The sequence below is a fragment of the Sus scrofa genome, chromosome 16, assembly GCF_054392235.1.
Source record: "Sus scrofa isolate SSC_HxYL_T2T_F1_AM1 chromosome 16, Sscrofa_HxYL_maternal_Yorkshire_Landrace_v2.0, whole genome shotgun sequence".
Classification (NCBI taxonomy): Eukaryota; Metazoa; Chordata; class Mammalia; order Artiodactyla; family Suidae; genus Sus; species Sus scrofa.
The window spans coordinates 13,067,927-13,091,527 of NC_139398.1; the positions used below are offsets into that span (position 1 = coordinate 13,067,927).

Here is a 23,601-nt window from a genome sequence, read left to right on the forward strand (position 1 = left end):
AAGAACTGCCACACTAGTTCCAGGTATTTGACAGGCTATTGCAGCCAATTCAAAAAGTTTTTCAAATACTGTAGGATCTTGGTGAAATGTTGCCAGTAACTTTTTTTTTTAACATGATTAAAAGAAAACATAAATGATAAGGTTTTATGTACATTTTAAGATGGGCATTGTCTATGTTGGAAATTTTCTATACCTGTACTGTCCAATATGGTAGCCACTAGACACATGCATTGCATTTTAACACACATTAAATTTGAATTTGAATTTAAATAGTCAAATGTGTCTAGCGGCTACCTTACTGAATTGCACAATTATATAAGTCCTTTTGCAGTTTTTAATAAACAATTCAGGGATATTATACTCCATTGCAATAACCTACATGACCCTAAGTGCCTAGGAATGGTTCTTTGGCTAGACTGAAAAATCCGTTCTTAAGCATCCATCTTTTGGGAGCTTGCTTCCATTCTTGGGTTTATGTTTTGTACCATGAGTAATTTCATTTAGCAACTCTTCACTAGGGCTACATTTTAAGAGAGCTGCAAAATTCAGGTGATGGTTTATGACTGCCTAGGTCATTGGATTAAAAATGATACAAGCACATTTCATCACATATAGCATTTGTGTTATATATGCTATAGCTGTCAGGGAAGTCAGTTCAACCTTAAAAGTATTTTAGCACTATAAATAAGACTGTAAATTCAGTTTTAAAGTTTCAAAACTTTTTTAAAAACTAATGATTACTATATTCTTTCCTAGGGATATTTGGAAATAGGTGTGTACAAGCAAAGAGAATCGGAATCTTTTTAAATTGATGATGAAACCCTAAAAAGTGATGATATAAAAACATTTTTTGAGGGGTTCCTGTCATAGTGCAGCACAAACGAATCAGACTAGGAACCATGAGGTTGAGGGGTTCGACCCTGGCCTTGCTCAGTGGGTTAAGGATCTAGCATTGCCATGAGCTGTGGTGTAGGTTGCAGACGCGGCTTGGATCTGGTGTTGCTGTGGCTGTGGTGTAAGCCAGCAGCTACAGCTCTGATTCGACCCCTAGCCTGGGAACTTCCATATACCAGGGATGCGGCCCTAAAAAGACGAAAAAACTTTGTTTTTGAAATATTTGGAGATGACCAAGCCCTAATACTGACTGGATCACAGAGTTTTGGCTGATGACCAGGGAAGTTCCTGCTGATGTCTTTATTCATAGCTCTTGGGATCCATCTCAACCCAAAGGGACTACTTTGTCTTTGCCACCCCCTCCAAAAGGGGAAGCCATCTATGTGAAAGTGACAAGAAAATATATCATTGTTAAGAAGATGCTCTGATTAAGTAGCTTCCAATAGGCAGAATTTGGTGCATATGAAATGTTGTTCCATTCTTGCTTCTCATTATGGGAAGGTCATGAAGAGAAAAATAAACATTACGTCTAACTCCTATGGATACTTTGTGTATATTACACCTCAAGTTAAAAAGTAAGGTCGTAGGGTTTTTTTTCAATGAGACGTGAACAATACATGTAACTCATCAGAGCTCTTTTGCAAGAGGAATTATTTCATCTGCACTGAAGTTTACACATGTTTCAGAGAGGTCAGATTAAGGATACACTACAGTTGTGCTTTTTGTATTAATGTTTATGTATGTATAAACTTGGTACACTGAATCCTTTGTGTAAAAATGGAATGGATTTATACCTATTTTACAGGAGTGTCTAAGGGGAGGATATATTTTTAAAGTGTAGTAGAAAGAACACTGAAAGGGAATTTAGACATTATATACATTATTCTCATTAACCAGAGTACTCAGATTTCGTGCCTTAAATTAAGTCAATAAACCATCAAGAAGAGGTGAAAAGTATTCTCGGAATTCTCTCTGCAATCCTCTTCTTGTGTGGAGTATTTCATCTCGACATTATTTTGAAGTTCTAAAATTGCTATATTTTTGTTACAAAATACTATCTGGCTCACAACTGTGACTTTTTTTAATTGGGAAGTTCTAGGCCCCCCGCCCCCACCAATATGGCGCTCTTGGACCAGAACATGACATCGGCCTCAATATGGAGCATATCTCTTTCTTGATCTTTTCAGGCTGTTCCTAGGGGTGTAGAGATGGCGTAAGGGTGATACGGTGGGAAAATTCTCCAAACTTGGAAACTTATTTCATCCTCATTCTCTGAGGATTTGGCAGTGCAAAAACATCAAAACAAAAACTCAATGCTTACAGCCAGCTAACAAAGGACTTGACAGCTTGAATCCTCTGAGGAATCTTGACTTCAGATCATGAGTAAGCAGTGTCACTGAGCAAAACCGCATTTTATAAAGCAGGCCTATGATTTACAGGCAGTCCTAGTTGAAGATGCATTTAGACCTGCCAAGTTTCCTGGAATTGTCAGTGAGGCCCCTAACTCAGGGTCAGGAGGAATAACTGCCCAGAATGCCAGGCAGCCAGGCCGACAAAGTCAGGAATGGGAACCTGGAGCCTCTGTTTTGTGGCTTTGCAGATGGGAGCCGAATGACTTGGGATCAGCAACCTGCTCCCCCAGGAGCCTTATTCATCGCTTTTCATTTTCCTGGGATCATCATCAGACTCATGAACCTAATAACTCATGGTTTCTCACTCTGGCAGGTAACCTTAGCCATGATGTCTAAGGTCTCTGCCGGGAGTGGTGCTCTTGGGTAAAGACAGGGTCCCAATAGGCCAAGATGGAGAATATGTTTCAAAGGCAGGCAGAGGCATCAGGGCCAGAGCCACCGAAGAGCCCAAACTTGTGAATATGGCATTGGGTTTGGTGGGAATGAGTTGGGCTGGTGTTTGAAGGAATGCAAAGGCAGAGAGGAGGAAGTGGTGAGAAAATAAAAGCAATGACTGCAGAACATTCTTTCAAGGAGTTAAAAAGTCTGAATAACTTTTGCAAACACAAGAAGAGGCCATGGCTTTAAGAGGACATCTTTGAAGAAATCCTTTGCTAAACCAGAATGAATGATCTGCTAACGTGGTTTAGTAAAGTCAGCTATGTGCTGGTGATTAAAATGTCTGATGTGTTGAATTTTCTTGGGAAAGCTGGCCCAGGGTCCTAGGCTTGCACAGGAAGACAGACAAGCCATTTACTCTCACAACTTGGAAATGAGAAGGAGGCACCAAGTCAAAAAAGCAAGAGTCTTATTTTGGTATTATATGAAATGTTCCTGCAGTATCGTGAAATAAAATGAATCTATACTCCCAACTAATTTTGTGCCCTTGTAGCCCCCAGAATGAAATAAACTTGCTTGAACACTATTACCGTGGCTCTCCAAACCTTTCTAACTTCTCTTTTGAAATTGTCTTCAGAAGAAAAGCCATTCCTTAAAATAATTCCCAAGATCAAAAATCCTGATGTTGTGAAAAAGATCTGATTTTGGAAATAGTCAAATAAAACCATTAAGTGCCTTGTTTAGCAATTCCTTTGAGGAGAGCTGGCTTTGGTAAAAACTAAGATGAAATGTAAAATGAAGAGACAGCTTCTGTGCAGGATTCACACACCATCCCTGAAGTCATCACCGCTGGGATGAGGTGAGGAAAGGAAGGCTGGGTTTACCCGGTGGTGACGTCACACTAACATTGAAAGGTGGTGCCCAGAGCAAATTAAACTTGAGTAATTGAAAAATGAAGGCACTTGAAGAAAAAAAAAAACAAAAAACAAAACCCTCCTTCCTTAGATAAGAAAATCTTATGTAAATAAGAGTTATAATTTGGTTTTAGCTGTGCCTGTGGCATGCGGATGTTCCCAGGCCAGGGATGAAACCCACGCCACAGCAGTGACAATGCCAGATCCTTAACCCTCTGCGCTACAGAACTCCAAGAGTTATAATTTTTGAGATAAGAATGGGGACCGCTCTTAATTCTTTCTCTTTGAATGAGGGTCCCCAAATTACAGAGGATCAGGAGGGAGGGATGGTGAAAGGGAGGAATGGAGAGGGAGAAAAAGAGAGCAAGAGAGGATCTTGCAAACCACACTGTCCCTGTCACTTCAGGCAGGGAGAAGGAGGAGGAGGTATCAGATGCACTGCCCATGGCTTCTAAGCCGCTAGTATAAACTGAGTAGGCAGGTTTTTGCACCCTGGGTATTTATTTCTCCCGCCCTCTGACCTCCCTTTAATTAAAGTATTATTAGGGTTATTACCAAGAAAGATCCTCAAAAATATTTTATGTGACCACTTCTATGGTCTACCAGTGGGAAGGAAATAGGGAAGAAAAAGTACAACAATGAGATAAATGTCTTCTATAAATTTATCTTAAAGAGGGATTTCTTAATGGCAACTCTTCCTAAAAAACATTAGCCTTGGAGTTCCCACGGTGGCTCAGTGGGTTAAGAACCTGACATAGCATCTGTGAGGATGCAGGTTTGATCCCTGGCCTCACTCAGTGGATTACAGATCCGGCGTTGCCCCAAGCTTGGTGTAGGCTGAAGATGCTGCTGGGATCTGGTGTTGCTGTGGCTGTGGCAGAGGCCTGCAGCTGCAGCTCTGATCCAACTCCTAGCCCAGAAACTTCCATAGGCCGCAGGTGTGGCCATAAAAATAATCAAACCAAAAAAACAAAAAAACTTGAGCCTGGGCAAAAATATGCTACATAAAACTTTGATTTTAACAAGAGGCTCATTTAATCTAACTTTAATAACCCAAATACTTGCTCTGAAGAAGAGACGATCTAGTAAAACATGTACATACCCTCCTGCAATGAGAAATGTTTCAATTATTGAAGCCAGATTAAATGTATTTTTACTGGAAGGAGAATATAAAGGGAGAAGATTTTAAAGCAGAGCAAAGAGAAAGAATGTCCAATAGGTCATCCATCATCTGGAAATTATCTTAAAAAATAAATAGACTGTCAGTTTCCCCCAGGTATGCCAGAGAAAGCATACCAAATGGCATGATTTCTCCTCTAAATGCAGCAACATGTATATACTCTACACTAAACCCATCTCAGCAACTTTGTGTTTTCCAAGTTTTCTGCTGGCCTTTCTCCTTACAGGTGCCATGGAACAGCAACTACTTTCATAATTCAGCAAACTGGAGTGGTGTCACACTAGCTGCCTGGATAACCTTTCTCAGTCAACAATCAGGAAGCAGGTGTTTGTTGGGGGAGTGGCTCATCCTTTGTGGGTCTCTGTGTCCATCACACCACCATGTGCAGAGTTCTCCATCCCCTTGCCCTTCACATCTACCTGGCATGAAAGTACCAAGAAGCAAGACTCCAAACTCAAAGAACACATTGGCCTCTGGCAGAATTGAGCAGATGGTGTCTTTACAACTGTGCTACCCCACCCAATGAGGACATTTAATACATAAAAGTCTGTGCAACATTAAAAAGACAAGCCAGATCAAAAATAAATGGCAATGTGCTTCTTGGAAACCCTACCGCTTTTTTAGAGTATCCATTACTGTTCAAGTTTTATTTTGCAGAACTATCAGACAATCCTTAATTTACTGCAGTAAGCAGACAGTTCCTAAGATTCTGAATGTGCAAAGGCTCACTTCCGTACTGCATCAAAGTGGTTTTAAAATCTTTAGGTTCCTGTACTTCTTTGCCAGTGTTCTGGGCACAAATAGGTGTATACTTTCCTATTTCTTATTTCTTTTGTCTGTTTGAGGAACAAAATACTTGATGAGACTACTTTGTGTTTGGACATGGGGAGAAACTGATGTCTTTGGAGTGAATCTTCTGTGCCGGAAGTTTTATATTCAGCATTGCATATAATCTAGAGGAAACTGGATGGGAGTTGAAGCGGGGAAAACCTGAAAAAGACCCAGCCTCTTACTCTCACCACCCACAGCCTTTGCCAGAAGATTAGAAAGAAGAAGGCTGGGGTTTGAGGAACATGATGAACACTTTGTGAGCTCTGGGGCAGTCAGATATGAAGATTAACTGTACGATGTGGTTTCCACTCTTGCAACAAGGCCATCTGATAGGAAGGAAGAGACTGAGATGCAACTCTCTAGAGGGTGTTATACATGAAATGACAGGCCCTGTTGTGGCTATGCTCAAAATTCGCTACCAGCTCCCCATTTCACTCCATGTAAAAGACAAGAACCTCATGAGGGTCACCTTGGTCTTCCTTCCGTTTGCAAATCCCCGCTCCCCACTCTGGACACCTGGGCCTCTTTGCTGTCCTGCCAGCACACCAGGCCACCTCAACCAGGAGCCGCTGCCTTGCTGTCCCCCCAGATGGCCAACAGCTTCCCCTCCTCTCCATGTCTTTGCCAAGCATCATGTCACATCCCCCAGTCCACGAGGTCCCACGGGTCACACCCCAACCTGGACTCTGGGTCCTGTTCATCCTCATCTACACGCATTTTCTCCTCACAGCATTCCTCACCTTCTACCAAACGCTGCAACTTACTTCTTCCCTGTGTTGATTTTCTGAGTGCCCATCGCTACTGCTAGAAAATGAGTTCCTTCAGGACAGAGACCTCACCTGTTCTCTCAACATCTCCATCCCAAGCACATATAACAGCTCCCAGCATATAGTAAAAGCCTGAGTGACACCTTGAAGGCATTAAAGAATAGCCTGAAGATACAGCAAAGCCACTGGAAGAGCAGCTCTGTTTTGAATGGGGCACCTCACAAGAGCCACACAGAGGCCAAGGCTGGCTTGAAGGAGGAAGAGGGGTATGGAAGGGTTGTCTGCATAGCCTGTTTAGAGGCTGGGGCGGGGAGCCTGAAGGGTGGCTGAGCAGTGTGCCAGAGATGGTTAAAAGAATCTGCTATGAATCAGCTCACTTTTTGCAAAGGCCTTGGGATCTGATGGGAAGGATCTTAGGCTCTCTTCTCCAGCCCAGTCCCACGAACTCATCTTAGAGTCTGGAGAGAAAACTTTCAAGGATTTTAGTTATGGTGATGCCAGAGAACTAATATTTATGGCAATTTCTGTGGCTCACATCCTTCAGGTGCAAATGATGGGGCAATGCAGGCACCATACCAGGGCCTGGCATACAGCCTGATGATGATCACCCAACAAACACTTATGATGTTGAATAAACCAGCCTTCTTTTGAAATTAGAATCTTTGAACACTTATGAACACTCCTTTGAAATTATATTCTGACATGATTTATGAGCATGATAGAAAATCTTTTGCTTTACTTTAAAATCACACTGTTTTTTAAGATCAAAAAAATGAATTGTTTTTGTGCTACTTGATGACTGACCTTATTCACTCATTCTGGCATCTGTTACCCATTATTTGAATTTTACTGACCTTTTTGGAACTTGATGATTACAGGATATTCTAAAAATTATTATAGTCTTGAAGGAATGAGCTTGAATGCCATTCAGAATATTGCAAAGAATGTATCACAGGCTCTGCCAAATCATTGGAATAGAGGGATTCCCAGGATGATGTGAACAAAGGAGATGCTATGGGGATGGGATATGGCTTCCAGATATTCAAGGGTCTAACACTAAGTGCTGAGTAAAAATACTGGGTTTCTTATTAGGCGTTTCTCTGACACGATTTTGAAGCCACAATAAAACACGCCTTTCATACTGCAGTATATACAAGCTAAAAGTGAATCAGGATACCCAGATCTGCCATTTAGCTAAAATAAATAGGACTCAAGTATCCACCAACAGCCTGCCTCCTGTTAATCCAGTGGATTAGAACGCCCCCTGGTTTGACTATTCAGACTTCAAGCACCCACCTGTCAGCTCAATGAGTGTATGCCAGTAACTTTTGGCTCAAACCTGTCTTCACCTTGAACGTGCACATTCATAGGTGCCTTTGGATGTATAGCTTTAATATGTTTACAATGTACATTTTTGATTAAACTTTAAAGCAGACTTTCAGTGTGAGGCCCCATCCTATCCTTTGAGTTTCTGCTATTTTACACCTGTGACAACTGGAAGATGCTAGAATCAACTGCAACAAGTGGAACTCCAACACCATGGAAGCAGATAAATCCCCCCATATTGCTTGTCCACATGAGTAAGGCTCTTAATAGGTTCAAGTTGTAGGTGTATTTAATTGAAACAGTCAGTATATAAAAGGAAACCTATGAAACACTCTGGAAAGGATCAGACTCCAATTCAGGAAAGATTCTTCTATTCTTATTGCTGCTGCCTTAAAATAGTACCTGACAACATCTCTAAAAGTGGTGAGTTTGAGTTTGTGCATCTTTAACATGTAAATGGCAATACAGCCAGGTTGTGGGGATTAAATAAAATGATGTGTGTAAAACATTACTTCTGGATGTTCAATAAATGATAACTATTTTTTAATTTTATAAGTAAGAAAGCTTTGATTTAATAGCTAGTCCTTACATAGCTATGTGTGAATGGAGCTTACAAGATGCTCACAGACTAAGTTGATAGATTAAATCCCTTTTCAATTGACACAATTTCATTTTCCTTGCTGATCAGCTATGGGAAATCTGATTTTTTTTAAATTTGACAGTGTTTTCAATTCAGATTACGGGGGTCTTAGATATTTATGAGAAGAGGCCAAGCATGAGTATTAAATGAGTTCAAGATAAAAATTTTTAATTTTAAAAGGTAGAATTTCACTGTTTTACTAGCTACATGTCTTAGAAGTTCTGGAAAATGAGTAAAAGCTAAATTCATAGCTTGCACAGGTTAATTTGAGTATAAAATATTTCTTATTTCTGAGTATTTCTAGACGCTTGGGCCTAGAAGTGTGAACAGATATAGGGTTAAAAAAAGTGGTGGTGGGTGCTGTAATCCACTTGTTTGCTTCCAAAGAATTCAAAATTACACATATTCCACCACAATCAGTGTTATCATGGTCAAAGAGAGTCATAAAGATGGGAAGATGAAAAACAGTTCCTTTCAAGAATGGGATAATTTTGAGAGAAAAAAGAAATATATACCTAGAGAAAGAAATCGTATAGCTTCCATTTCATCTTTTACTAAAAATAAAATTAGATTTAAAAAGCTAACAAGTGCTAATAACATCACTCAATATTTCAAATATATAATGTTCTTAAATGAGCATATAATAAAGACTATTTTGTATATGTGATAAGTGCATGTATATAAAATAATTGTTTCTAATAAATTAAAAACATTTTTTTTTGTAGACATTCCCTCCTGCGTGCTATCATATTTCTGTAAGTGAGGTAGGACAAACCAGTGCTTTTAAAGGGCAGTGATCCAGGAGCTGGGAAACAGCCCCGTTCCAGGGTTAGTGTGCATGCATAGACCTGGACTCAATGACCGGGTGGTCCCAACCCTCAAGCACCACACACCTCCAGCTCTCCATCCAAAGGGGGACAACTCCTGACCTGAGGTCACTCACTGGACCACCACGGAGGGACAAACCCATCTCAGAAGAATGTTTTATTTGACATTCCCTTTGTCCATATAACCTTGGCATCACAAGGTAAAAGTTACAAAGCCACTGAGGGACAAGGGTTTTGCCTGAAAAAGGCGATCATATTTTTAGCAGATTCCTGGGACAATAATTTAATGTTAATAGTTGAAATGCACTGAAACTTCTCAGCTTATGCTTCATCAATGTCCACATCACCTTAAAAAAATAAAATCTCATGGTGTCCGTATTATGCCATTTTAACTTGCCCTGCCTCCTCTTCGTCTGCAGACATTTCTTGGGGGTCAATGTGGATGGCTAGGGGCTGGTGGTGAAAGATAAAAAAGGACCCTGGCCCTCAAGTAGCTTTTAGTTTAGCTGGAAAGACACATGGATGAATAATAACCATAAATTGGTGACTGAGAGGAATCTGATTGTTACAGGAGCCCGGCATAGGCAGTGTGGCCGGGGAAGGGTTTCTGGCAGAGGCACTGTCCAATGAATGCGGAAAGGATGAATTAAGCTCATTGGTGTAGGGGGGTGCTTTGGGGGTTGTGGGTTTGTCATTCCAAGAATGAATGCACAGAGATTAAAGGGGTCTCCTGAACTTTTATACTGAAAATAAATATAAAATAACTTAAAACAAAATAGCCCTCCAATATACTAACTCTGGTGGGTTGATTAAATATAGTCTGAACCCCAAAATTATCAAAACTGAAGTATTAGTGTGGTATATGTATATACACACATTACAACATTTATATATTTCTTGAAAAAAAATTTGGGCGGGTAGCCGCTTCTTTCTAGCAAGAGCTGATTTTAACTGCAGCTAATAAATGTGTACATAGAAACTATAAGAACAAGTACACATCTTAAGGAAACAATCAAGGGCACATTTCAAAATCAGTCTTGGCAAAGCATAACTATTCTTACACTAGTCACAATTATCTTCAGAACTGTTCTGGATATGTGATGATGCATTCATACTACGTTCCTCTATACGATTAAAGTCAAAGAATAATTTCACGCTTTTTTAAGGAGAAAAAAATGTGTTCCAGGTGTCCTCCACAAACTCAGAATGTATGTCATACTTACGTTACTTATTGACACAGAAATAGTAACTAGACACCCATTTGCATATTAATGCAGGTAAGTACATATAAAGGAGATGGAGAATGGGCCATTCACAGGCATTCCTGCAGGAAGTATTTTGCAATTCAGAGTTACTCTATAATCATACTGTATTATTCATTTCCTTCACTCACAGCCCTGAGGCCATCTCTCCAAAGTTGTAGGGTACTCCTAAAAAAGGCAGGAGGCACTATGGCCATTTCACAGCCCTGCTTCCCCTCTGGCCCCTTGGAGCCCAAGGACCAACACAGCAGAGGGCCCCATACCCAACGTACCTGGCTGAAACTCTGGCCCGCACCTCGGGCTTGTGTGCTGCGGGCGGGGAGCTGCGCCGGGGCGGTCTCACCCAGGGCCAGGGTCTGGTTGCTATGGTAGCTGGCTGGATACTGGAAGGACCCTTCAGGTTTGGAATTGAGCTGAAGTGCACTCTGGGAGAGCAGGCTGGGCCCTGCATTGAAAGTCATTTAGAGCAGTAAGTGACAGCCTCAGTGAAGCAGAAATGACATGTATTATTTATTGAGAGTAGCCTAGAATTATCACACGCACATGATTCCAGCCATCTATGCTTTGAATTCTGAGAACTAAAATGACCATATAATTTGACTCCAGCTCTCAAATGAGATTTTTTTTTTTTTTTTGTGGTTTAAAAGTTCTCCAAAGAGCAGATTTTTTTTTTTCCAAATGATCTCATCCTGACCTACATAGAGATTTTTCTTATGAGACAAATTAGTTAATAAAGTAGTTATTTTTGGATCAGCCAATATCGGAAACATTTGAAATAATTTAAAAGTCCACCTTCTGGTATATGTTAATTGCGTTAATATAATTATATCTCCTACTTAATTATCAGGATGCTGAAACACTTGAAACCTTCCAATCTGTGACAAATTCTATTGTATAAATAGTTATGAAATACCTCAATGCCTGAAGGGTAGACAGTGTTTAAAATATTAATATCTCTCTTACAATGAAAAATTCAACCTGATTTCATATGATCTCTGATGGCTAGTTATCTCTGTCATCACAGTGATGCACAGTAGGAGAACAAAGAAAAAATACAGTGTTTATATCAGTGCCACTAATGTGGCTGATACTACAAGTGATGGAGGAAGGAAGAGCAGTTCCTGGCCTTATTATTTAATAATATTTTGTATGAGAAAATGTGGTTTATTCCACTTCCTTTTTAGATGGAATTTTTGCAACAGTTAGCCCATTTCTTCTGTAAGCAAATTTTCTTTAACCAAATTTCATACTCACCTGGGGAATTAAAAGAAGTACAGAGGAGAGTAAGTGTACTATGATTTTCTATGGCGTGTTTGAGAGGGGATTGAGCTCATTTGGGAGTGGGGGGGGGGAACCTGGCAACAAGAGTGTTCTCATGTTATCTTAACCATAGTACAAAATCACTTCTTGTTTGATGGAGGGTAACTATATACACATGGCTTATGGTATAATTGTTATCCCATCTCCCTTTCTGACTGGTTTAGAGAATAGTATCATTTCTAGTAAATGTAAGCAGATTTCAAGTTCCTTTTTCTTTCTTTTTAAGGATGGCTTTTTATTTCAAATGAGACTGCAGATCTGACATAACATGGGCCATTTTTTTTTTTTTTTTTGGGAAAATAATGTCTTCTCTTAGAAAGCATTGGTTAGCACAACCTTTGCATTTAAAACCTTCTCCTTCCCTCTAATTCCTTGATGGAACTTTCTTTTTTCGTTTTTCTTTTTTTGGTCTTTTTAGGGCTGTACCTGCAACACATGGAAGTTCTGGGGCTAGGGGTTGAATTGGAGTTGCAGCTACCGGCCTACATCCACAGCAAGGCTGGATCCGAGACGCATCTGCGACCTACACAGCAGCTTGTGGCAATACTGGATCCTTGACCCACTGAGTGAGGCCAGGGATCAAACCCACAGCTTCATGGATATTGTTAGATTCTTAACCTGCTAAGCCACACCAGGAACTCCCCTGATGGAACTTTCTAAACAATGTAAAACTAGTTTTTCATCAGCAGATATTGAATAATAAGCTGATTAGCTAATACAGGTAAGACTTAGTATTTTGGAATCTATGCAGTTTCTGGAAAAAATTCAAGCAAGGACATATGACTTTTTCTATCCTGTCCCAATTTCATCATGAAGGACATAACAAAAGTACAATTGTAATCCCTTTTCCTGTAATTTAGAAAACAGAGTCACAAGAAAGTAATGTATACCAGATGGCAAAGTTTGCAATAGCTTGTAAAAAAAATCATCTAATCCATACTGATGGTATTATAGGGCTAATCACCAGAAATATGATGGGGAGTGCATTCAGAGGTTAATTCTGGACACCAGGAACATACTGCTGTTGTCAAAACTGTCAGGCACGGAGATGGAGTCATAGGGTGCTCTCTGAGCCCAGGAGATGGGCAGGCTGAGATATGGGAGAGCCTGGAGAAGTGGGATTGGTGATGGGGCAGAGGCAGATGAGAACTAACTGCAGAGAGGAGGAGGGCGAGGTAGGTACTGGGCAGACAGTGATGGATTGTAGCCAAGGGCTTTTTCCTTGGTCCCTACCCCCCTGAAGCTCATTGCTTGATGGAAGAAAGTGAGCTATGGTGGAAGAACAGAGGGCCTTTAAAATTAGTGGTCAGCATTCTTCCTGACAATGGCAGTTTCCCACTGAGACTTCCTTTGGCTATTTCTTCCAGGATAGTCTACCCCAATACAATGGCTTGCACTGGCCATGTCCCCTATTCCGCAATAATGCATCTCCAGGGCAATAAAAGTTGAAAAGGTGCAACAGTGCCCAGACGTTTGGAAATGTAAATAAAATGAAAAAAAAAAAAAACCCTGTAATTCTTATAAATAATTTCACAATCTAAAGAGCAAAGAGTTGTGTGTCCAGGTTATTTGCCTTTTAAAAAGACTGTGTGACTTTGCCCTGATGAACTTCCTTGCATATATAGTTAGCAAAGTCAAACGAAGTTGTCAATTCTGAATAGACTCATGAAATTATCTCCAGAAACCTACAAAGGCACCAATCTGAAGGTGGCAATTTAAAGTTTCTTTGGAAAGCAATTTCAATTAAACATATGATTTATGTGCTCCTGAAATATACATCATGAACTAATCAAATCTGCTCATCTTTTATACAATCAGCCATGTATTTGATCAATACTCAAGGAAAACAAACCAAGATTCTCTGTCTCATTACTCTGTTCGCACATCCCAGGCATGAAACCTAGATGGACTCTGACAAAGGTAATTGCAGCAATGAGCAATATATCATAATATTACAACACTGACACATCACCTGGCAAGGACGAAGCAGTGTGGACAACAGCCAAAACACTGCATTGCATTTTAGAATGAGTGTTCCATTGCTCACCTGGTTTCAAATGAATGGCAGTTATTCAGCCCAATTTTAGAGAGCACAGATATATGAGCGTATGAAAAAGGTTAAAATGATGGGGAAATTCTTAATTACTTTATAATAAAAGTAAAATTTACATATAAGTATTAACTTTATTAACGTGGCTGTGCACTGGGGTAGAAAATACATTCTCCAGAGATTTCAATAGCATTTAGAGTCTTGGGCTTTAAATTATGATTTTTTTCTTAAGGACTCTTGACTTCCCATCAAGTCTTACTTGGTCTAGAGGTAAAATTTGGCTTCATTGAGGATATGAAATGTATTCCCTGGGGTATGGGGACAATGGGAGAAGACTTCTTGAGGTGCTGGAGGAAGCGGAGAGACTGGTCCTCAAAATCCCACCTGGGGAAATAGAATGTTGTCTTAGGTGCAATTAACTGCTCCAGGATAAACTTGAATAACAGTAGATTGCAATGTCCTATTAGGTCACCAAAAGCATAAGCCACCCTCTGGTATGTATGCTTCCAGGACATTGACCTAAAGGGTCAAAGAGACTTCTTTGGCCTTTCCACACCTTCTCCAGCATGGGACAATCCTCAAAGCTAAGCCCAGGCGTCTGTTCAAAATATCTCAGCCCTGGGGTCGTGGAAGAGGAGTGGCAACTGTTTTCTAATAAATTGATAAAACTCAAGAGAGTATGTGCCCACTCCTGGGCATCTATCCAGAGAAAAACATGACTTGAAAAGATATATGCAATCCAATATTCACTGCAGCACTATATACAATAGCCAAGACATGGAAGCAATCTGGATGTCCATAAACAGAGGAATGGATAAAGAAGATGTGGGAATGGAATATTAGTCATAAAAAAGAATGAAATAATGGCATTTGCAGCAACATGGATGGACCTCGAAATGATTATACTAAGTGAAGTTAGTCAGACAGTGAGAGACAAACATCATATGATATCATTTATATGTGGAATCTAAAAAAAGGATGCAAATAAATTTATTTGCAGAGCAGAAACAGACTCAGACTTTAAAGACTTATAGTTACCAAAGGGGACAGGGTGGTGGGCAGGGAGAGGCGGACTGGGAGTTTGAGATGGAAATGTTCTAAAATTAGGTTGTGATGATGATTGTACAACTGTGAATATAATAAAATTCACTGAATTAAAAATAAATTACTTGAGAGTATTAAATAAAAGAGAGAGAGAGTATGTGTCTTTGATCTGACCAAGACATGGTCATTCCAACTGGACAAAGGGAAGAAATTCCAAGGGAACTACAGAGCTGAGGGACATGGAACCTGCCACTGACCCTGGAAAAGCATCTCAACTATAATACCAAAATCTCAATGTTTTCAAATATATAAACCGATAGAGACCACATAGCAACGTGTGGGGGCGGGAAGGAATGTCCTTATTATAAAACAGAAATAGACTCACAGACACAGAAAACAAACTTATGGTTACCAAGGGGAAGGGGGGGGTGATACATTAGAAAGTTGGGATTAATAGATACGCATGACTATATATAAAATAGACAACCAACAAGGACCTACTGAATAGCACAGGGAACTCTACTTAATAACTTATAATAACCTATAATGGAAAACATTCTGAAAAATAAAACACACACATATATATATGTGTATATATAATAAGATCATTATATATATATAATTGGATCACTTTGATGTACCCCTGAAACTAACATAATACTGTAAGTCAACTATATATCACTAAAAAGATTTTTTTTAAAGTGATTTAAAAAAATCCGTGTATCTTTGTCATGATTCTGAGATATGTAAACAAGATGAGACCCTATTCTTTCTTCCTTCTCCAACTCCAGGAATTGATCCTGCTTAACATCAAAGTACTATTTAAGTCATGCCCACATCAGCATTTTAAGGGTGAACACTTTCTCCCTAAATAGAAGCCAATTTATATGCGGGAGAAATCTTCACACCTCAGACAGGGGTGCTGCTTCTCCAGTGAACCGCTCCTTACAGATGCCAAGTATTGGCTGGGAAAGCCTGCTGTCCTCTAGGAGTGGGACAGAAGGCAACCTCAGCAGATGGAAAGGTCGAGGTGTTCATTTCTTGCATAAAAATTCAGACTCACTGAATGTTACATTAACATTCACACTAAAATGTACAGTTAATTTCTTCTTTAATTAACTAGATATCTTAGAGTTTTCATAATCATATGCACATCATAGGCCTTTACAGGGATTTAAAAACATTTTTTTCTTGTAAAGTTTTATTGAAGTATAGTTGGCTTACAATGTTGTAATAATTTCTGCTGTACAACAAAGTGATTCAGTTATACACATACACACGTTCATTCTTTTTCAGGTTCTTTTCCCATATAGGTTATCACAGAATATTGGGTCGAGTGCCCTGTGCAGGTCTGATTTTAAAAGACTTCATCAGAGTTCCCACTGTGGGGCAGCAGGTTAAGGATCTGGTGTTGCCACAGCTGTGGCATAGGTTACAGCTGCAGTTTGGATTCGATCGCTGACCCAGGAACTTCCACATGCCACGGGTGCAGCCAAAAAAAAGAAAACAATAATAAAAAATAGAAAATAAATAAGAAGGCTTTATCTAGAATTGCTAATTCTTGCCTGCTTTAGCCAAATATTGGTCCCAGAATACAGTAAATCTTTAAATCGCATATTTTACAATAATAAAAGCCCAGAGGTCTACAAAATGGCATCCCTGAGTCTTTATTTATATCACAGTTATGCCAATGGAGGAAATGTGTGATGAGAAAAAAAAATCCAAGTCTGGGACCCAGGAGACCTGAAGGATCCTAGCCCATCTTTAAGTTTCTGAAAGCAGAGATGGTGATGAGGCTGCTGACGATGAGAGCAACACCAGCTCACCTTTACCGAGTGCTTACTAAGTTCCACAGACTGTCGTGAGCAGTTTGCATCTGTTAACCCTGGAGTCCCAACAAGATCCCTTGAAGGTGCCATCTTCCCCAATGATGCAGACAGAGCTGAGAGTCCCACTGACTGAAACCACCCAGCAGTCTTGCTGCGCCTGGTGCAAGCAGGGCAGTCTGGCTTCAGAGTGTGAGTTCTCACCATACTTAGTTATTTGTTCCCCAAAATTTTAATCTCTGCAAATTTGAGGACCTAATGAGATAACAGATGTGAAAGTGCTTAGAAAAATATAAACTGCTATACAAATGTCAGTTATTAGTATGATTATCTAATTATCTAATTACTTAGCCACATGGTCTGAGAATTAAAACCCTGATTGGAATTTGTCCCATTGATCAGTGTTTTCTTTCAACACCCTGTGAGCTTTCATTTTACAAAGGAAACACAGGAGGCACAGATCATTACAATGGCTTGAAATTAAAAACCAGAGCAAAACAAGCGTCAGAGCTGAGAGATGAGGAAGGAGAATTTCTCTCTTAGCCTGAAATTCCTTTCTCTGGCAACCTCAAAATTCATTCGCAAACCTCAAGTGCTGTTCAGACGTCACCTCCTCTATGCAGTCTGCTCTGATGTCCAATTACCCAGGAAAATTAATTCTACCCCCATCACGCTACCTTAACACTCTGCAGACTATGAGAAATTTCAACAGAGACATGTCCAGTCTTTCAAAGCAAGAGGTTTTCTGGGAGGAGAGTAACAGGATAAAAGCAGAGAGGATGAATATTATGTGAAGGCAGCAGGATTCTGTGTTTAGATACTTGGAGACACTCGAGACCAGGATTTCCTGGAGGGCAGAGAAAGGAAACTGAAGTAATAGAGGAAGTTACAACTGGGATAGGGTCACATTAGGAAGGAAGATAAAGTGTGCATTTAAGGACCTTAAAAAACAAACAAACAAACAAAAAAAACAAAAACAAGCTCATCGGTACTTGGTAACTAAGGAGAAAGGAAGGGAAGGACAGCCCAAATGACTTGACACTCTTCGGCTGACCATTAGAAGGACGTTGCTGACACTGCAATAGGTGCTGGGGAGTCTCCCAACGTGCCAGGTAAGTCCTTTCTAGCAAACCAGGTGGACAGTACAGCTCTCTCATGACCAAGTGCACACCTTCTGTTTCTACAGGTTTTAAGGGGATTTATTGCAATTTTTGGTCCGCTTCAGTTAACATCTGTCCCAGAACACAACAAATATGCACTAAATGAGTGTGAGAAAGCAGAAACTCCCCTCCTGTGTCCTTCCCAAAGGAATGATTAGCTGGGGATGGCTTTTGGGGAGTTGAGGTTTGGGTGAAGGACAAGCTTCATTTTTAAGTTACAGAATCATTGGCAGTGGTGGGAACTGACATGGTTAGAAAGGGAATCTGGGCTTGATTTTCACGCTGGCTCTAACAGACCCATCTATCTTCTTAGATTTTAAATAATTTCCAAGATCAAAGTTTGGTTTTATGTAAATGCAATTTTAGAACAGAGATGTTGTTATCCAAGTTATCAGTGTTGAAAACTGAAGCCACAAGAACAAGACGAGGTCTCTAAGGGGTAACTAAGATATCAATTTAATTCCAAGGGATTATTTTACCATCCAAAGAAAAGTGTGTGATTAATCAGAAGGAACTAAAATAAACAGCTATGAGATCTTGGCAATGTCTTAAATAGGTGCTCAATGAATGCTTGTCAGGCTGTTAATTCAGGACAATCACAAACAATAAACACACAAATTGAGACAGTCAAATCCAGGACAGAATACTAGATAGTAGCAAATTTGTTTAGATTTACATTTGTCACTCTCAGGTTAAACTGATTCTTTCAAAATGATATAAAATCTTATTTTTATGTAGACCATGAAAAATAAAGCCAGCAACACCCATACACATGTCAGAGAATCTGCATTCATTTCCACACTTTTGCTATCCAAGCATTGTGGAAGGTTAAGAATAATTTGAAGGTTAAGTATTATTTATATTTTAAATGAGAGCAAATTCTTAGGACCACATCAAATAAAAAGAAAGGTGAAATCTATTAATGGAAAATGTTGAGTAAAAATAAAGGAAATAGATGGTGGAAATTATATATAAACAAAGGGTTATAATAAATTACAAAATCAATAAGAAAAATTGCCAATTATTTGTAAGATTATTGAATTGATTTAAATCAAGCTTAAAGTACTTTAGTCATATCTAATTTTACAAGTTAACTCTGTAGCGTGAAAATAATGAGTTTTGCTTATATTACATTATTAATCGGGTTCATTTATAGCAGCAGTTTCTTCTTTATGGGCTCTGGGTGAACTTGCCAATTTACAAACCAACTTGGAAGAGGAAGTGATAAACTAGGAGTTCATGCTGTGGTACAGTGGGTTAAGAACCTGACTGCATGGAGTTCAGCAGTAACAAGTTTGACTATATATGAGGATGTGGGTTCAATCCCTGACTCTGATCAGGGGGTTAAGGATTCAGCATTGCCGTGAGTTGTGTAGGTCACAGATGTGGCTCAGATCCTGTGTTGCTGTGGCTGTGGTGCAGGCTGGCAGCTACAGCTCCAATTTCACCCCTAGCCTGGGAACTTCCATACATCTTGGATGAGGCCCTAAAAGAAAGACAAAAAAAGAGAATCCGACAGCAGGAGTTCCCATTGTGGCTCAGTGGGCTAAGAACCTGAATAGTATCCATGAGGATATGGGTTTCATCCCCAGCCTCACTCAGTGGGTTAAGGATCTGGCGTTGCCCCAAGCTGCAGATTGTAGTTCAGATCAGATCCCATATACTAGGGCTGTGGTTTAGGCTGGCAGCTGCAGTTCCAATCTGACCCCGAGCCTGGGAACTTTCACATGCCAGAAATGAAACAAACAAACAAATAAAAAAGACCTGCAGTGGCTCAGGTCTCTCTGGAGGTAGGCGGTCCATTCTCAGTACTGTGTGTTAAAGGAACCATTCGCAGCTGCGACATAGGTTGCAGCTATGGCTCAGATTCAGTCCCTGGCCAGGGAACTTTCATAATGCACAGGTGAGGCCAACTAAAAAATAAATAAATAAATAAATAAATAAATAAATAAATAAATAAATAAATAAAAGCAGTGATAAATTAGCTGTTTTCTTCTGATCTTGAAAAGCTTATCTGTAGGAGTTTCACTGAGGTATTCACCTGAAAATAGTTATTCAGCCCATCTACCATTCCTAAAATGAACTGAGGGAGAAAGCTCCAGTGGCTCTTTTATGCAAAAACACTTAGGGCTGATGGGATTCTTCCACGGACAGATGTGTTTTTAGACTTCATTTCTAAATCTCTTTCTTCAAAATATTGATTTCATCTGGTCAATTGCCTTCAATGTATGTACTGCTTTGTGTGAAAATTAAAACTTTAGTCCCAAGAATAGAGAAGTATTCATTTAGTTTTTAAACTGATTTAGATTCAACCAATGTTACAGGCATAATGAGTATGCTTTTTCAAGTCTGACTATTGTACATGAATAAACTGAAGATTGGTAAAGCTTTCACACTACGCAACAACCCAGTTTCTTTACATCTGTATATAATGGAGAGAAATGAGCAAAATGACATTTATCACAAAAAATAAACTTCAAATATATAACTTTAGTTTAAAATGTACAGTTCTCAAGAACTATACTGTATGTGGGGGAATTTACATGCTGTTACAATGACAGCATGGTATTTTTATGGTTCGCTCTAGTCCCCATCTATTTCCTTGGAAAGTTTTGTCTTCAGACTATTTACCACTTAAAAAAATTAATGTAGCACAAAATGAGGAAAAGAATTATACGTACTTCTTTATAAATTAACAGTCTAAAGATAATAGATTCATATTTCTCACTGTCAATAATTGTGAAAAGAAACAGAAAACGAATACAAATCAGTTTAAAAGAAAACAAGATTTCAAAGCCAAGTTCTGAGAACATTACAATGTATTTATGGGATTACAATACCATAAAGAACTAGTTCTTGTTGTGGTGGTGGTTCTTTGGTTTTTCTTAGGGCCATACTGTGGCATATGGAAGTTCCCAGGTTAGGGGCTGAACTGGAGCTACAGCTGCAGGCCACAGCTGTAGCAATGCCAGATCCAAGCCACTGTGATCTACATGGTAGCCTGAGGCAATGCAGGATCCTTAACCCACTGAGCAAGACCAGGGATCAAACCCACATCCTCACGGACACTAGCTCGGGTTCTTAACCCACTGAGCCTCAATGGAAACTCCCCAGAACCAGTTTTTGATTTGCTGCATATCACAGCCTTTCCTCTAGATATCTGGATGGTTTGCTCATGCATTTATTCAGGTCCCTGATGAAATATCTTCTCACAAAGAATGACTTCCTGGCCCTTTGATCATTCTCCCAAAACAAGAGTGGTTCTCAAACTTTCCAGTCTCATACAAACTTTTCAGACTCTTAAAAATTACTGAGGACTCCAAACGGCTATTATCTACTCCATGAGTGACACAGAACGCTATTTATAATATTAAAACTAGAAGTGTTTAAAAAAGAAGGAAGCATCACACACTTTCCAAGAGCCATCAGAGCAATGATGCTATCATGTGCTACTTAGCCTCTGGAAAACTCCACTGAAATCTCATTGTGTATGACTCTCATTCTCACTCTCACTGTGAGCATCATGAGATTATTGTAAAAATGGGTACCTCTGCAGCACCCTTGAAAGGTTCTTAAGGACCCCCAGAAATCCCAAGGACACTCCAGGAAATGCTGCCCTATTCTGTCCTCCACCAGCTTTGCCATTGCTGCAGCAATTTCCTTCCTGACCTTATAGTATTTAGAATGCTTGATTTCAGCCTTTTCTCCTAGAATGTAAATGCCACAAGGGCAGAGGCTCTCTGTGCTACTGTTAATAAGTGTTTAATACTGACATTTTAAAAGAGAATGTAACAACCACTTGTGCCTATAGTGATAAAACAAAAACCGGGTATATTAAGATTTGATATCATCAGTTGCTGCTGAAATTGATGTACTGTATGATCCGGGTAGTTATAATGTTTTAATTTCTGGGGGAATCCTATAAGATGTCTCCATAGGTATTATGGGAGACCCCTCCTTCCGCCGTGACCCAGGGAAAATTCTGTTTATTCTTGACTGTCTGCCTCTTCACTTTTCCTCATATCTACCAGTTTTCATCTGTCTGTCCTATTTCAGTGCTGGACACCTATGATGCCTTGACAATTTCAAAACCCATTTATATTTTCATTAAAAATTTCTAAAAGGCTCTAAACTTTGTGCCTGATTCCAGGAGACCCTGATAACACAGATGAGAATGAAGTTTTTAATGAGAAATTTACATTGGTTTTTCTTGCTAAAGGAATGGAAAAGGAGTATTGGGTATTTATGTTTTTGCCTGTTCCTTCAATTCCTCAGTCTGCCTCTGAGCCGGTGAGCTCTTTAGAGAAGGTACAACATGCTTCTTAAATGTCTATGTGATAGAAGGAAATCTAAGAAAAAGAATTTGAACATTAGTTGAAGACTACCATGTAGAGATACAATCTGGAGGGAAAGAAGATGGTAGGTTCCTGAGGAATATGACTACACCCCATGTGGTACCTGGGTGTTTTCCTGCAACTTTTGCTCACATCTTCCACCTCTAACTTCCCTTTGGCTCTGTAACACCAAAGTTGGTGGGGGAGGTAGGTGGGAGTGAATACGAAAAGGATGCATGAACATCAGATAACTTCAGGCTTGGAACCATGACAAATTTCTGGAGAGGAGACCGTCCTGTTTGTAGTTCAGATACCTGGACCAAAGGGCGAATAATGAAGTAATTTCTCAAGGAGTGGACAATCCAAGGATGAACTCAACTGATTTGAATAAATGCATGTCCAGGAGAGGATTTGGGCTCCCCATAGTTCAGGTGACAGTCCTCAACCACTGGCGGAGTGAGGGGAACAGCAGAACTTGAATCCAGGTCTTCTGGCTCCGAGGGCAGGATGGGCTACCTTGAACCCCAACCCAGAGGCTCTCCACCCCATTAGGTATAAATGAGGATCGCTGGTTTCCACCATAATAGATCTTCAATATTGTGGACCACTTTATTAATATAGTTATCATTTTGATTATTCTAATCATTACAAAAATCTTATACTCCTAAACTGCTTCTCAATTCTTTGTTCCCATGCTTGTCAGAAACCTTGATATTCACTTCACAAGGATGTCTCTTACCTTTTTTATTATTATTATTATATAAGAATACATGCTATTATATCTTACAGCATTTTAATAATCTTATCTCTCAACAATTCTGTCTCATAGAATTAAGTATATTCACAATAATGAAGTGAAAATGACAGACAGTAAAATGAAAATCAAGAGTAAGTAATTTATTGAGTACTATGTCTAGATACTCATATTGCAACAGAACAAAGGGTGGGAAAAAAATGTATGCATGTAAGAGTAACCTGATCCCTATGCTGTACAGCAGGAAAAAATAATAATAATAAAAGAAAAAAAAGAGTAAGTAATATATTCACTTTTGTCCAACTTCATATGATTATTCTATTTGGATTTTACCTGCTCAGAATGTTAACTTGCATGATTGATTCTTGAGTTTTGGAATATACTCTGATTTGAGAATGCAAAAAAATATCGTTCCTTTCTTTTCTCTAATATTTAGAATATATTAAGCTCCTAAGATTTCCTTCCCAGAATGCTGGGATTTTCTAGAATATGGTAGAATTTCAATTTGTCAAGTGCTGCAGAAAGAAATAATTGCCATTTCAAAATACCTATATTTAAACAAATTAACAATCTCTATAAACATATAAGCCACTTTCCCCCAATCATTCTCTTTCTGATTCTGACTGACGAATGTTTTTATACATTTTGGCTAATAGATACTGACCCTTGTCTCTGAGTTTGT

At 39.4% G+C, this 23,601-nt stretch overlaps 1 protein-coding gene across 10 annotated transcripts in view; it reads right to left on the minus strand.

Moving 5' to 3' along the window:
- Positions 1-23,601, minus strand: part of CTNND2 (catenin delta 2) — a 1,014,682-nt gene that overhangs the window by 457,185 nt on the left and 533,896 nt on the right. For 7 of the 10 annotated variants that reach the window (XM_021076841.2, XM_021076845.2, XM_021076844.2 and 4 more), the window contains one exon: positions 10,704-10,876. The exons of the other annotated variants lie outside the window; for them this stretch is intronic. In XM_021076841.2, the coding sequence (XP_020932500.1) occupies positions 10,704-10,876 (173 nt within the window). The remainder of the gene's footprint in view (positions 1-10,703; positions 10,877-23,601) is intronic. 10 annotated transcript variants of the gene reach the window in all.